This window comes from Musca autumnalis, unplaced genomic scaffold, assembly GCF_047663935.1.
Source record: "Musca autumnalis isolate F117 unplaced genomic scaffold, ASM4766393v1 scaffold_3, whole genome shotgun sequence".
Taxonomy (NCBI): Eukaryota; Metazoa; Arthropoda; class Insecta; order Diptera; family Muscidae; genus Musca; species Musca autumnalis.
The window spans coordinates 34744396-34759027 of NW_027411866.1; the positions used below are offsets into that span (position 1 = coordinate 34744396).

Here is a 14632-nt window from a genome sequence, read left to right on the forward strand (position 1 = left end):
ACAACTTGTATTCACTGCCCCCCATTCCACGGTACAAGTTTCATCAGGGGCAAGTCCATACTTCCTGAGAAAATAGCATGAAATGGGCAGAAAACCCTTATGACACCGTGTGTAGTTTGGAGCGCAAGATAACTCTCGAACGGTCCAAAATTTGGCCTTCGTAATATTTTGTCCAAGCTTAGTTTAAATTCAAAGATAAACCATATCGGTCCACTCCTTCAGGTACGTTCCCCAAAAAAGTTTAAAAATGTTCGGAAAAATTGTGCGCACGATAACTCTTAAAGGGAGTGACCGATTTGGTCCATACTTTACACATCCTAATATTTCTACCAGTCATAGTTCAGGATCGAATATGGATTATATTTGTACACTCCATCGGGTACCTCCCACATAAAATTTCGGATAAGTTCACTTTAAGACCTGTTCTCGAATCACTTTGATTTTTGTTGAAGCAACTTGCATTCGCTGCCTCAATAACGACAGTAAAAGTTTTTTTTCGGGGGCAAGTCCATTCTTCTTGGGAAAAGAGCCCGAAGGTTTAGAGCAGGATAACTTTCGAACTGATCAACCGATTTGGTCCAAAATTTGGCTTTCGTCATATGGGCAGATGGGCAATACCGTTCCACAATTTCTGGTACTTCCCCCCAATATTTAAAAAATTTCTCTAAAATTGTATGCACGATGTCTCTTGAACGGGGCAACCAATTTAATCCAAACTTTGGATCGTCTAATAGTTTGTCCAAATTTAATCTATGAAACTGAATTTCTTGTCCCTAATTAGCTGGGCGCCACCGTATGTCCCAATCAGATTTTGCAGCAAACATATATTTGTTTGCAATCAGTACCAAACATAACATATGTTTGGGTCCTGGAAACAAATATATGTTTGGGTGCAAACAAATTATATGTTTGGGTGCAAACAAATACAAACCCAAAAGCCACAAAAAAAAAAAAAACAAACACATGCACCAGTTTGCGCTTACTGAGAGCAAGGGAGCGTAAATTTCAATGTAAAACACATTGAAATGTATGCTCATTTGCTCTCAGTAAGCGATCACTGGCTATCTCTAACATGTACACACATTTATAAATGGTGGTGGTTTATTGAAAGGCATAGAAATACCAAACAAAAGCAACAAAAGCAACAATAGACACATAGGTACATAGAAAATTCCAAAGAAATGAATAACAGACTTTAATAAAAAAATAAATGAAATAATTTATAAAAAGTCACACTTTTAAAAAGAAAAAAATATATAGAAACATCGTTGAACACTTCTCCTTAGCTGTGAAATAAAACACACTTGTCTCAAAGTTGAAATCATCAGCGGGAAATCGGCATCTGGAATCAAATGATTATATAATGTAATAAATAGGTACATCCATATTTCAAATATACATACATTTCAAATATACATTCGATGGAGCATACAAGTGGATGAAGAAATGAAAAGAGAGCATTGGAGATCTTTTCTTAGTTCGGTCTATGGAACAAATGTTCTGTAATGGGCCAGCTAAGTAAGTAAGTATGTATGTATGCATATGAAAAATGTATTGATGTAATTACCAATATTAAATATGATTTCTTCCTTGTCCAATAAAATATTTCCATTCACCTTTTTGATTCAATTATAAAATTTCCAATTATAAAATGTATTGGGAATTTAATTTATTAAAAAGCACCATTTCTTTAAGAAAACACAAGACACTGATTTATTCACTCACTTTACCGCCTTTGCTCAACGATTGTATTTAGAAAACTGAAGAAAAAAGAACAACATAATATAATTTTTTCTTTTCCTCTTCGCTTGCTACGTTGGTTAACAACAAAAAAGCTCGAAACACACCACCAAAGCTTCTGCGTCTCCTATTACACCATACATACAGCTATTTATTATTAAACAGCATTCCGCAGCCGCGAGAGCCTTGTTGTTACTCTCTTTGACAAAAATCCTCTCTCCACATAAAATGTTAGTATATTTTCAGATTTTTTTTTTTTTGATTAACGGTTTTCTAACGGTTCTGAGTGAAATCGGACACTTTTTGAAGATGAGGTTTTTGGTTAAATTTATTGTTTGCTGTGGTGATGCTGCTCATCAGCAAAACATTTTAGTATATTTTCAGAGTTTTTTCGACTACCGGTTCCAGAGATATCGCGCCTTGAAAAAGTCAAATTCTGCAAAAACGATTTGCAAAGAAATACTCATAACTTCTCTAATATTGGTCCAATTTGAACAAATCTTTTTGTATTTTTTGTTGTTTTATAAGCTATTTAATAAAAAAAAGTATTTTGGACATAGTTTTTGCACATAGTTTTTACAAAATTTGACTTTTTCCAGGCTCGATATCTCTGGAACCGTTACTCAAACAAAATCTGAAATTATACTTAAATGTTTATGCTGATTATCAGCATCACCACAGCAAAAAATAAATTAAATCAAAAAACGCATCTTCAAAAGTGTCCGATTTCACTCAGAAATCCCTATATATACTTTTTATATCCTCCACCATATGGAGGGTATAATTAAATTTGTCATTCCGTTTGTAACACATCGAAATATTCGTCGGAGACCCTATAAAGTATATATATTATTGATCAGCATAAAATTCTATATCGATTTGACCATGTCCGTCTGTACGTCCGTCCGTCTGTATGTCTGTTGAAATCAAGATACAGCTCGCAATTTTAAAGATAGAGAGTCAGAAGTACAGAAGTTTTTATTACTTGCAGGATGGTTGGTATTGAAAATGGGATATATCGGTCCACGTTTTGATATAGCCCCCATAGAACGGTACCTCCCGATTTTCGGTATTTTTAAGGTTTTAGCTTCATTATCCTACCAAAATGGCAGAAATTTGGAACATAATCTTCTTTATGGGTATAAAACTTTCCCCCAGAATTTTGTTGGTATCGGTCCATACCTTCATATAGCCCCCATAGAACGGTACCACCCGATTTTCGGTATTTTTAAGGTTTTAGCTTCATTATCCTACCAAAATGGCTGAAATTTGGTACTTAGTCTACATTGGTGGTATAAAACTTTCCCTCAGAACTTTGTCGGTATCGGTCCATGCCTTCATGTAGCCCCCATAGAACGGTACCTCCCGATTTTCGGTATTTTTAAGGTTTTAGCTTCATTATCCTACCAAAAATGGCTGAAATTTGGTACGTAGTCTTCTTCAGGGGTATAAAACTTTCCCCCAGAAATTTTTGGTATCGGTCCACACCTTCATATAGCCCCCATAGAACGGTACCTCCCGATTTTCGGTATTTTGAAGGTTTTAGCTTCTATATCCTACCAAAATGGCTGAAATTTTGTACGTAGAGTACCTTATATAGGCCTTCTGCTAACGGAAAGGCACTATTCATTCGATAAAAGGTTTCAATAGGTAATAGATAGGTCTTCTATCGAAAGAAGATATTCTAAAAACTTTCTTTCGACAGAAAGTTTCTATAGGACTTCTCTGCATAGATGGCCTTCGAATGTACAGCCAGATGGACTTCTATAGGTCCTACTAATAAAAAAATCTACTGGTCTTCCATTTATAGAAGATTTTCTATGGGTCCTCGTTTTAGTAGAAAGCTTTCTTTAGGTCTTCCTTTGATAGAAGCATTTCTATGCCTTGGAAGAAGGCCCACTGTAAGTTTTCTGTTTATAAAAGGCGTTCTTTTTCGAAAGAAGGCCTTTTCTAAATCGTCTTTTGATACCAGGCCTTCTCTAGGTTTTCTCTCGATAGAAGGTTTCTATAGTACTTGTTTCGATAAAAAACTTTGTATAGGATATACAGAATACTTTCCATAGGTGTTCAGTTGATTATCTCCTGATAGAAGATTTTCTGTGGGCCTTCTTTTGATAGAAGTCTTTCTATAGATCTTCTATTGTATGTTGGCCTTCTCTCGAAAGAAGGCCTTCACAAAGACCTTGAGACAGACTTTTCATAAAAAAGCTTCAATAAGTGATCTCCCGAAAGAAGACCTTCTCTCGTAAAAAGTCCTTCTATAGATTTCTTTTGAAAAAAATTTTGATAAAAGACATTCTATAGATATCTTCTACAGGTCCACAACTCATGAAACTTTATATGTCTTCGGTTGATAGAAAACCTTCTCTGGATCTTCTTTTGATAGAATACTTTATATGCGTTTTTGTCGTATGAAGACCTTTTGTAGATCATTTTTTATAGAATGCTTCTATTTTCCTTCTATAGGTCTTCTCTTGAATGATGTTATTTTGATTGAAGGATTCTTATGTAAAGTTCTTCGGATGATAGAAGGCCTTACATATGCCGCCTGTATCTAGAAGCCTTCTATAGATCTTCTGTTGAAAAGTTGATTATGTCGGACCAACGTGGATCTATCAATCAACGGTATATATATTTTTCCAGGATATTGATGAACGTCTTATTCTGCGAAATTCATCTTCTTCTAAAAGTAGGTCCCCATGTGACTGGGGGTGTCATTGTCCCCTTGATATTTTGCAGATAGATAGCTTGTATATACTTTTGTATCAGTCCCCTTCCGTCTGACACTTTCTTCATCAGCTTAATTTTCTCAGACAACAACCTTCAGCATTCCAGCAGATGACACCACTGCATATGGTACTTAAATAAAACATAAACAATGCATTATCAACCCCTTCATTTCCAAGACATAAAGAATAGGGATAGCTAAGTCGACTTTCGATTAATCGACTTTTTGCTGTCAAAAGTCTAAAAATCCTAGTCCACTTTTGTCACGTTTTGGTATAGCCCCCATATAACGGTACCCCCCGATTTGCGGTATTTTGACGTTTTTAGCTACATTTTTAGACCGATTTAGCTATAATTTGAACTTTAGGGTTCTTAAGTATCAACATACATATATAACAAAACTTGTGGACATAGGTCCACGTTTTGGTATAGCCCCCATATAACGGTACCCCCCGATATACGGTATTTTGACGTTTTTAGCTACATTATCAGCCCGATGTAGCTATAATTTGACATTTAGGGTTCTTAAGTGTTAATAAACTTATAAATTAGAAGTTGTGGACATAGGTCCACGTTTTGATATAGCCCCCATATAACGGTACCCCCCGATTTGCGGTATTTTGACGTTTTTAGCTACATTTTCAGACCGATGTAGCTATAATTTGACATTTGGGGTTCTTAAAAGTCAATAAACTTATATAACAAAAGTTGTGGACATAGGTCCACGTATTGGTATAGCCCCCATATAACGGTACCCCCCGATTTACGGTATTTTGACGGGTTTAGCAACATTTTCAGACCGATTTAGCTATAATTTGACATTTAGGGTTCTGAAAAGTCAATAAACTTATATAACAAAAGTTGTGGACATAGGTCCACGTATTGGTATATCCCCCACATAACGGTACCCCCCGATTTACGGTATTTTGACGGGTTTAGCTACATTTTCAGACCGATTTAGCCATAATTTGACATTTGAAGTTCTTAAATGTCAATAAACTTATGTGACAAAACTTGTGGACATAGGTCCACGTTTTGGTATAGCCCCCATATAACGGTACCCCCCGATTTACGGTATTTTGACGTTTTTAGCTACATTTTCAGACCGATATAGCTATAATTTGACATTTAGGGTCCTTAAGTGTAACTAAACTTATATAACAAAAGTTTTGGACCTAGGTCCAAATTTTGGTATAGCCCCCATATAACGGTACCCCCGATTTACGGCATTTTGACGTTTTTATCTTCATTTTCAGACCGATTTAGCTATCAATTGACATTTAGGGTTCTTAAATGTCAATAAACTTATATAACTAGTGGACATAGGTCCATGTTTTGGAATAGCCCCCATATAACGTTACCGCCCGATTTCAGGTATTTTGAGAATTTTACCAATAAGTTTTAACCGAATTATCTGTAATTTGAACATTTGACATTTGAAATTCTTAGTGGTCACCACACCTCTCCACCAAAAATTGTCAAGAAAGCCCCCCATATAACAGTACCTCCCGATTTTCAGTAATTTGATGATTTTAGCTACAATATTAAACCGAACTAGCAGTAATTTGACATTTGAAGTTCTTAGTGGTCACAACACCTCTCCATCAAAAATTGTCAACATAGGTCCATGTTCGGATATAGCTCTCATGTAACGGTACCTCCCAATTTTCAGTAATTTGGCAATTTTAGCTACAATTTTAACAGAACTAACTGTAATTTGACATTTGAAGGCCATAGTGGTCACCACACATCTGAATCAACAATTTTCAACATAGCCCCAATATAACGATACTTCCCTATTTTCGGTACTTTGAGGATTTTACTTAAAATATTTAAGCGAACGTAGGTCCATGTTTTTGTATAGCCCCAAAACAAACTTCCCGATTTTCCGTACCTTAGCTTTATTTTTTGGACGAACTTTCTGTAATTTGAAATTTAAAAGTCAACAAAAATTCTGCAACAAAAATTGTTCATTTAAGTTCATATTTTCGTATAGCCCAGATACCTCCGAACTAGCTGTTAATGACATTTGAAGTTCCCACGTTATGTACCGATTTTCGATATTTTGAGGATTCTAGCTAAATTTTTTAACCGAATTAGGAGTTATTTGACATTAAAGGCTCCCATCAAAAACTGTCAACATAGGCCCATGTTTTATTATAGCCCCTATATAACAGTACCTCCCAATTTCTAGCCCACCAAAAATTGTCAACAGTTAGATATAGGCTCCATAAAAAAAGGCCTCCCGAATGAAGCATTTTATGTACATTATCTGACATTTTAACGTACTCACTTAAAGTTGGGGACAGGAATGAATATTTTATGGTGGAGGGTATGAAAAGTTCGGCCCGGCCGAACTTAATGCTTTTTTACTTGTTTTTTTTCCAATAATCTCAGAAAGAACATCGTACAAAATTGTCTTGTGCCAATAGTTTTAGAACAATTTATTGTTTATAAAAATTATTAACTACTTTTAATAAAATAAAAACACAAACATGTCATCATAACCTATTATTTTTTACACAAATTATTCTCTTCTATCAAATTGTCACAATAGGCACCGATAAGTGATAATGGAACTGGTGATTTAGCAGGGAAACATCTCATGAAAGCTTCAGTTTTTTCACATCTAGAAGAAAAATAATAAACAAATTAGATTTTTTAAATTATAGGACGTATATCTTAAATATCAATGAGTCATACAATCTGTAGATTGTGACATTTTGACTTAGTAGACGATTAACATCGATAGAATAACTCCAAAGAATAACTCCAATATTGTACTTACAAATTATTTTGCTCCAATTTGATAGCCATACATTTGCGGGCCTCTTCTTCGCCATAGATCCATAGGGATGGATCTTGACGTGATGTTAAAAATCCTGTTGTTTGAGGGGCATTTGCCACAAAACTACCATCACTATTAAACTATGTTTGAAAAATAAAATTTACTTAATCAATACTTATTTCGTATTATTTTTTCTTCTTAATAATTAGTATAAATAAAAATACACAAGGTAATGTTATAAATAAAAAGAAATGTTATAAATAAAAATACACGCTTTGTACTACTTACCGCCTTGCAACCTTCGAAGACGCAGGCTCTAAAACATTTGGCCTTTTGACTAGCTGCCCATCTTAGATAAATGTAGTCTTCAATATCATCTTTAATAAAAACAAAAGAAGTAAAATCCATTTTTTTCCAAAAAAAATTAACTTCTTTAATTTTACCTTGCGTTGCATCATGCTCCTCAGCACATTTAGCAATGGTATTTCTGTAGAACTCTCCATTACAAAAATCGTTCTGAAATTAAAAACAATTTACAATATCCTTTGACAACAAATATCCCCGAACTTAATATTAAATTTTAACGTACTGGTTTTATTCTTGTAGCTAGAGTTAAACCGATAAGAGTAGCTAAAATAATGCAGAATTTCATTTTGTCCACGCTTTCCGAGTGTAGTGCCGAATAATTTCTGAATTACTTGCTAAGTTGGATGCTTTCTTATATACATACAGTGCTGCTCAAAACATTTGCAACTGGAATGACTACTTCACTTTTTATATAGCTCTGAGGTAATTTATGGATTTGAAATGCAAATATTTTTGTAGGTTGATTGTTTATTGACCCCTTTTTAAAGATTTAATAAAGAATTGGCAATAATTGCACCTATTTTACAAAAATACACGAAACAAAGCTCGGACTCTCTTCTGGTTCTGCTCAAAACATTTCTAACTTAGAAAATTTGATTCAAAATCTGAAGATATGATTTGTGTTTTGATAATATATTGTGAGTTTAACCTTTTATTTATTATCGGGACACATCATAGAGGTATACATCTAACTAAATAAATTAATATATACTTTTGAATTCTGTCTCTAAGGATAATTATTAAATACAAAAGTTTTATTAGATATTTAATAGTGTATAGTCCATTTTAGGGTCCCGGAACCTTCTATATAATTCAGATCACTTAAGCTGGGGTCAAGTCACTAGATGCGCCACAAATAGCCTCTCTAGTGAAAATGTCAACCTCAGGCTTCACGCGCCGGTCCCTGTTTTCACCGATGAGGAAATGACGTCCGAATAAAAGGCGGGATAACCTTTCAACACCAGTCATCTAACAGGAAATGGTCAGATACCAAAAGCGGAGTAAGGAGGCAAGTTTGGAGGCCACCTTCTCAAGAAACACCGATACTTTTAAGGTAGCATCCCTACCACCAGACTAGGCACCATTAGGCCAATCCCCTATTGACGCTGAAACACAAACGATTACAAACCCGAAGAAAAGAAACGTAAAAGAAACCGATTTTTTGATGACGAACCCTGCATGCCCACGGATAAGATTCGCAACATGGAACGTAAACTCTCTATTCCAAACAGGAAAACTTGCACAATTAACGGCAGAATGCAATAGGCTAAACATCCCCATAGTCGGAATTAGCGAAATGCGTTGGAATGGAAGCGGTGACTTTACAAGTTCACAAGGAGACCGGCTCCTATACTCCGGACGCAAAGAAGGAGAGCCCCATACACACGGCGTTGGCGTTTTCGTCAGCAGGAAATTGCGCGACTCCGTAATATCTTGGTCAGCTATCTCAGAGCGGATAATTACGATTCAGTTGAATAGCAGCATCGGAAAAATTACCATAGTCCAATGTTATGCCCCGACGGAAGTCTCAGATCTACAAATGAAAGAAAATTTCTACGATGATCTAAGTCGAACTTTACGACACGTCGACAAAAAAGACATACTTATATTGATGGGCGATTTAAATGCACGCATTGGCAATAATAATGTCGGATTCGCGAATATAATGGGAAGGAGAATTGTTTCTGGAACTATGTGCAAAATTCGACCTCGCGATAGGCGGATCATTCTTCCCACATAAAACTTATCACAAAATAACATGGCGCTCACGAAATACACTCATCCCAGTAGAGAGTCAGATAGATCATTTCTGCATTGGCAAAACGAATTTTAAAATGCTGCAAGACGTGAGAGTGCTACGTAGTGCCGACATCGCCTCAGATCACTTTCTTCTGATAGCTGAACTTAAAATCATGCTCCGAAGACATACTCGCCAATCCACAGCCAGAGAACCGAAACGCCGCCCTTTTAACACCAACAAAATGCAATCTGAAGATACAAAACGTAATTTTCTGTCCAATTTTTCAAATAAATACCGGCAGATGCCTTCAACACAATCGCCGAATCTCAATATAGAAGCTGAATGGACGAAAATTAAAGCCGCATTGTCTGAGACTGCTGTCGAAACAGTGAACTTCCACAGAAAAGATCACAAGGAATGGCTATCCCAAGAATTTTGGAATTTGGTAGAGGAGCGACGTAAAACCAATACAAAATTACTTACGGAAAAAGACCCCCTCCAAAAATTATCATTACAAGCTGAAATATCACAACTTATCAAAAAAGTGAAGAAACAAGCAGAAACGATAAACGCAGTTTTATAAATTCTATGGCTGCCGAAGCCGAGGCGGCAGTAAGTCGTGGAGACTTAAAAACAGTTTTTAATATAACGAGAAAACTTTCGGGGAAAAAGCTAAATTCAAACATACCTATTAAAGACAAATTCGGAATGATTCTCAGGGATACAGACGCACAGCTAAAAAGATGGAAGAAACACTTTGAGGATATCTTAAATCGCACCATCGAACCAGCTACCGATTTAAATATTAACGGAGTACAAAGCCACGCCTACAACCGTCCTACGGAATACATAAATTCGGGCATCCCCTCAATAAACGAAATAAAAGATGCAATAATACTATTAAAAAATGGTAAAGCAGCAGGTATCGACAATCTGCCTGCAGAATTTTACAAATGTGACCCAGAATATTTCGCTGAAATACTCTCACCACTAATAACCAAAATCTGGGAAACTGAAACGGTCCCGTCAGAGTGGAAAGAAAGCCTAATAATAAAAATACCAAAAAAGGGCGTGATGCATACATTCTTGATGAACTTTGAGAGCACGACAATAAACCCGTAACATAAATTCCATTTCGCTATAACTCAGAAGTTTGACCTATGGCATAACTGTCCTTCCGGGTTCATAATATTAACTTCATCGACTTTCATCGGCAAAAAGAATATTTCACCCACCAAGCTTTTATCTTCATATTTACGCGCAGTGATATTTTTCCTTAAAACGGTTCAAGAATACGGGTTTTTGTTTTAGCACCGAATTCAGGTAAGATGCTGTCAAAAAATTTATTTTCTCTGATTGGCAATTTTATTAGCTTTCTAATGGTATACACATACGCTTAATCGGTTACTTAAAATCGGTACAAAATCCGGGTTTTATATCGGTATATCCGGTTCAAAATATTACATAACCGGATCTTTTTTCCAAGAAAATTTGTCATTAACGTGTTCAGCATATCGGGAACTATATATGGTAAATATTTCAGATACATCCCAGATGCCAATATAAGCGATAACTAATGGGTATGTCTACCTACCAATACATAACAAATAACGAATATACAGAAAAACAAAACATAGGTTTTTTCTGAACAAAAACCGGGTAAATGTCAAAAAAGACAATGAAAACGTGACAATATCGATTAGTTGTCAATGAGAACCGTACCTAAAATTCTCAGAGCAACATTTTTGTGGAATATTTGGATGCTGTAAAATCTCATCTTGTGGTACTTTTACTACGGTTCAAGAAAGAAAGGACGAAAAGGACATGAAAGGAATTGAGTTAGAAGTATGAAATGTTCTACAAAAAGATTCGCCATTTGATATGACTGAAGACATGTAATCTCAAAACGAAGCTACAATAACGGCAAACAGAGATATAAAGCTATTTTCCCAAGCATCATAGGCGAAAATTCAAAAAATTCATCGCGCGATATCTCAGAAACTTGACCTATGGGGAAAATTTCCTTTTGGGTTCTTAATATACTCACTAAGGGCTTTCATCTCCAAAAGGAATTTTCCACCGCACAGAAACCTTGTTGCACAGTGTAATCGTTCTTTGAACTATTGGTAGTGGCAATAGAATTATATTTTAATTCATTTTCTGACATTTTAATTTTCTTACATGTATTTTATTAACCGGGAGGCGTTGAATGTAAGAAAAAAATAATTGTAGTTTCATATAGCAATACAACATTCTAAAATATCTTGATTTAAACACTATTCTTCTTCAGTTTTTAAACCTAGTCCTTTAAAGCAATTTGTTCCATACGCCAAATTGTTCGTAACTTGACAAAATTGGGCAATTTTTTGTTCCAAACGCCATCATTTTTTGAGAGGAACAATTCTTTTTTTTCCTTTTTTGTTCCATACGCCAAACGGTATGGATATGGAACAAAAAAGTTCAAAGTTATTTTGTTCCATACACCAGGCATTATGGATATGGAACAAAAAAGCAGATTTTTTTGCGTCCAAATTGGATATGGAACATAATGACATTTTTATATCTCGAAAACTATAAGAGATAGAGGAAATCCGACAAGAAATTCAAAAAGAGCAGGGTTGAAAACTTTTAAAGGTACCTGTAACTCAAAATGTCAAAAATGGCGTATGGAACACTTAAGCATGACACCGACGAAATGCCTTCGCAAAGAACAGGCAGGGTTCAGACCTAACCGTTCCTGTGTGGACAAAATAAATAGTTTGCGATTGATAATCGAACAGTGCAACGAGTTCAATACGCCATTATATTTGACCTTCGTTGATTTTGAAAAGGCCTTCGACGCTCTAAATAGGAAAAAAATCTGGGAGGCACTTGAGAAAAAAGCGTCCCTACAAAAGTAATAAATCTTATAAAAGCACAATATACCAACTCAACAATGAGAGTCTTTCACAACGGCAAAATTAGCGAAGCTTTCAAAACTATCAGCGGAGTTAAACAAGGATGTCTGCTTTCTCCACTCCTTTTCATAACCACGCTAGACGAAATATTGTCATATTCAATAAATCAAAACAAAGGCATACCTTGGAGACTACATCATAACCTCGAAGATTTGGAATATGCCGACGACATCGTGTTGCTTGCTACTACCAAGAAAATATGCAATCGAAAATCAATCAATTATCTGAGCAAGCAGCAAAATTTGGCCTACACATAAACGCCGAAAAAACGAAATGTATGCATGTTAAATCAAACCAAACCCCTACATTCTTTCTAAACGGGAAACGTATTGAAAATGTAGATAACTTTAGCTATCTTGGCAGCAACATCAACCCGAACGGCGGACCAATTGTCGACGTCGACATGCGCATCCAAAAAGCCAGAAGCGCATACTGCAGCCTAAAAAATACATGGAACTCTGGGGCATATTCTCCAAAAACCAAATTACACATATATAATGCCTGCGTCAAGTCGGTACTATTCTATGGATCTGAAACCTGGCTAGTGAATGAAAATATTAAGAATAAACTGCAAGTTTTCACCAACAGATGTCTTCGCAACATTCTTAAAATATGGTGGCCAAGAACCATATCAAATGCAGACCTTCTTCAACTGGCTCAACAAGAAGATATAAACACACAAATAAAACGACGTAAATACAACTGGATTGGACACACACTCCGCAAGCCTTTTGACGATGTATGCCACTAAACGCTGAGCTGGAATCCTCAGGGTAATCGCAGCAGAGGACGGCCAAAAACCACCTGGCGAAGAACCATTCTTAATGAAACTGGAAAATCTTTTAATGAGTTAAGATATATTGCTTCGGATAGAGTAAGATGGAGATTCTATGTAAATAGTTTATGTTCCTGATGGAATACGCTAATAAATAAATATTAAGCTGGTCGGGTCCGATAAGAACACAAAAAATATTTGCAAAAAATTTGCTAGTTTTACGTGTTATACATACATTTAGTGGCGGTATTATGCCAAAAACCGTCTTATACAACATCTGTGTGTACGTGGTGCGATTTCGACATATTATATGTCTGGTTAGTTTTTAAATCCAATAAATATCTCGACCTCATGCCTCTAGTACCATATCTGTCCATAAAAATACCTCCAGGTCATTATACAACACCATCTTCGTTTTGGGCCAACTTTTTTGAATAAGGGGACAAATTCGATTACCATTCGACTTGGTGTTTAAGTACATTTTTTCAAGTCATATAACTCAAATATTGATTTAAGTCGACGAAAAATACTCGATGTTATAACTCCAAAATCAATTCCAAATATTTTGAGCAAAATTTATATGAAAAATTGAACTTTTCCTGGAAATTACTGTTTTCCTAAAATTTGCCCATATTGGTACACCGGTATCTATGGTATGTATCAAATGATTTTGTATAGATTTATCGATGTAAAGCCTTTATTTAACGTCTGTTGATGACCTCTGAGGGATCTGCTTAATAATTCGCATCATTATTTGATTATCCATTGCAGTAGATCTAGTCGTACGTTCACCTCTTTCCCATCTTATCGCAGTTTTAGTACTTTTTACGCGGTATATAACTCAATGTTAAATATTGTCATGTTCTTATATTTATTTCTGGACTGCGTTGAATGCACAATTTTTAGAAATAAAAATTTTTCATATCATTGATACAAATTTCGGACCACAACTTTTGTTTTTATTAAACAAATAGAAATGTCTTGTTTTCGGCATACTTGAAAGTCAAAATTTAACATAGGCGGCATAAAATGTATGGGTGACGTAGGGGGTGCAAGATACCAAGGAACGGTCCTGACCGGTTTTAACATGGCAAAGCCCAGGATTTATCTTGGTCCCTCTTTCATCTCAAGTGGACACTGACCTCCCGTGGTGTCACCTGGGGAACTGTCTTTAACACCCGTTAAAGGTAGTGATCTACTATGTGCCGCGCGTTCACCCATAAGAACGTTAAATACTTGGGTTTGGGCGTCGGGCTAGTAACCGTCCCCTAGAAAAAAAAACAGCCTACTATGAAAAAACGAAAGAAAAGAAAAACAAAGCCCTCTAAAGTTGACGAACCCCGCAAACGTTTTAAGGACCATGATCTGCGAATCTGCACCTGGAATGTTCGCACTCTTTATAGAGAAGGTGCAGTCTTCGCATTGGCAGACGTACTTGAAAAGTACAAGGCCGATATTACTGCCATACAGGAAATACGATGGATTGGGAAAGGCGTCACAACAACACCTAAAGGTGGCGCACAGTATTATAGCTGCCA

General features: G+C 35.9%; 1 protein-coding gene across 1 annotated transcript; it reads right to left on the reverse strand.

Annotated features, from left to right (window-relative positions):
- Positions 1-6978: 6978 nt before the first annotated feature.
- Positions 6979-7907, reverse strand: LOC141398138 (general odorant-binding protein 28a-like). Its single transcript, XM_073975370.1, has 5 exons — positions 7845-7907; positions 7699-7771; positions 7544-7632; positions 7256-7395; positions 6979-7096 (listed from the first exon to the last, which is right to left on the reverse strand). Exons 1-5 carry the CDS (start codon positions 7905-7907, stop codon positions 6979-6981), a joined length of 483 nt encoding a protein of 160 aa, XP_073831471.1.
- Positions 7908-14632: the final 6725 nt, after the last annotated feature.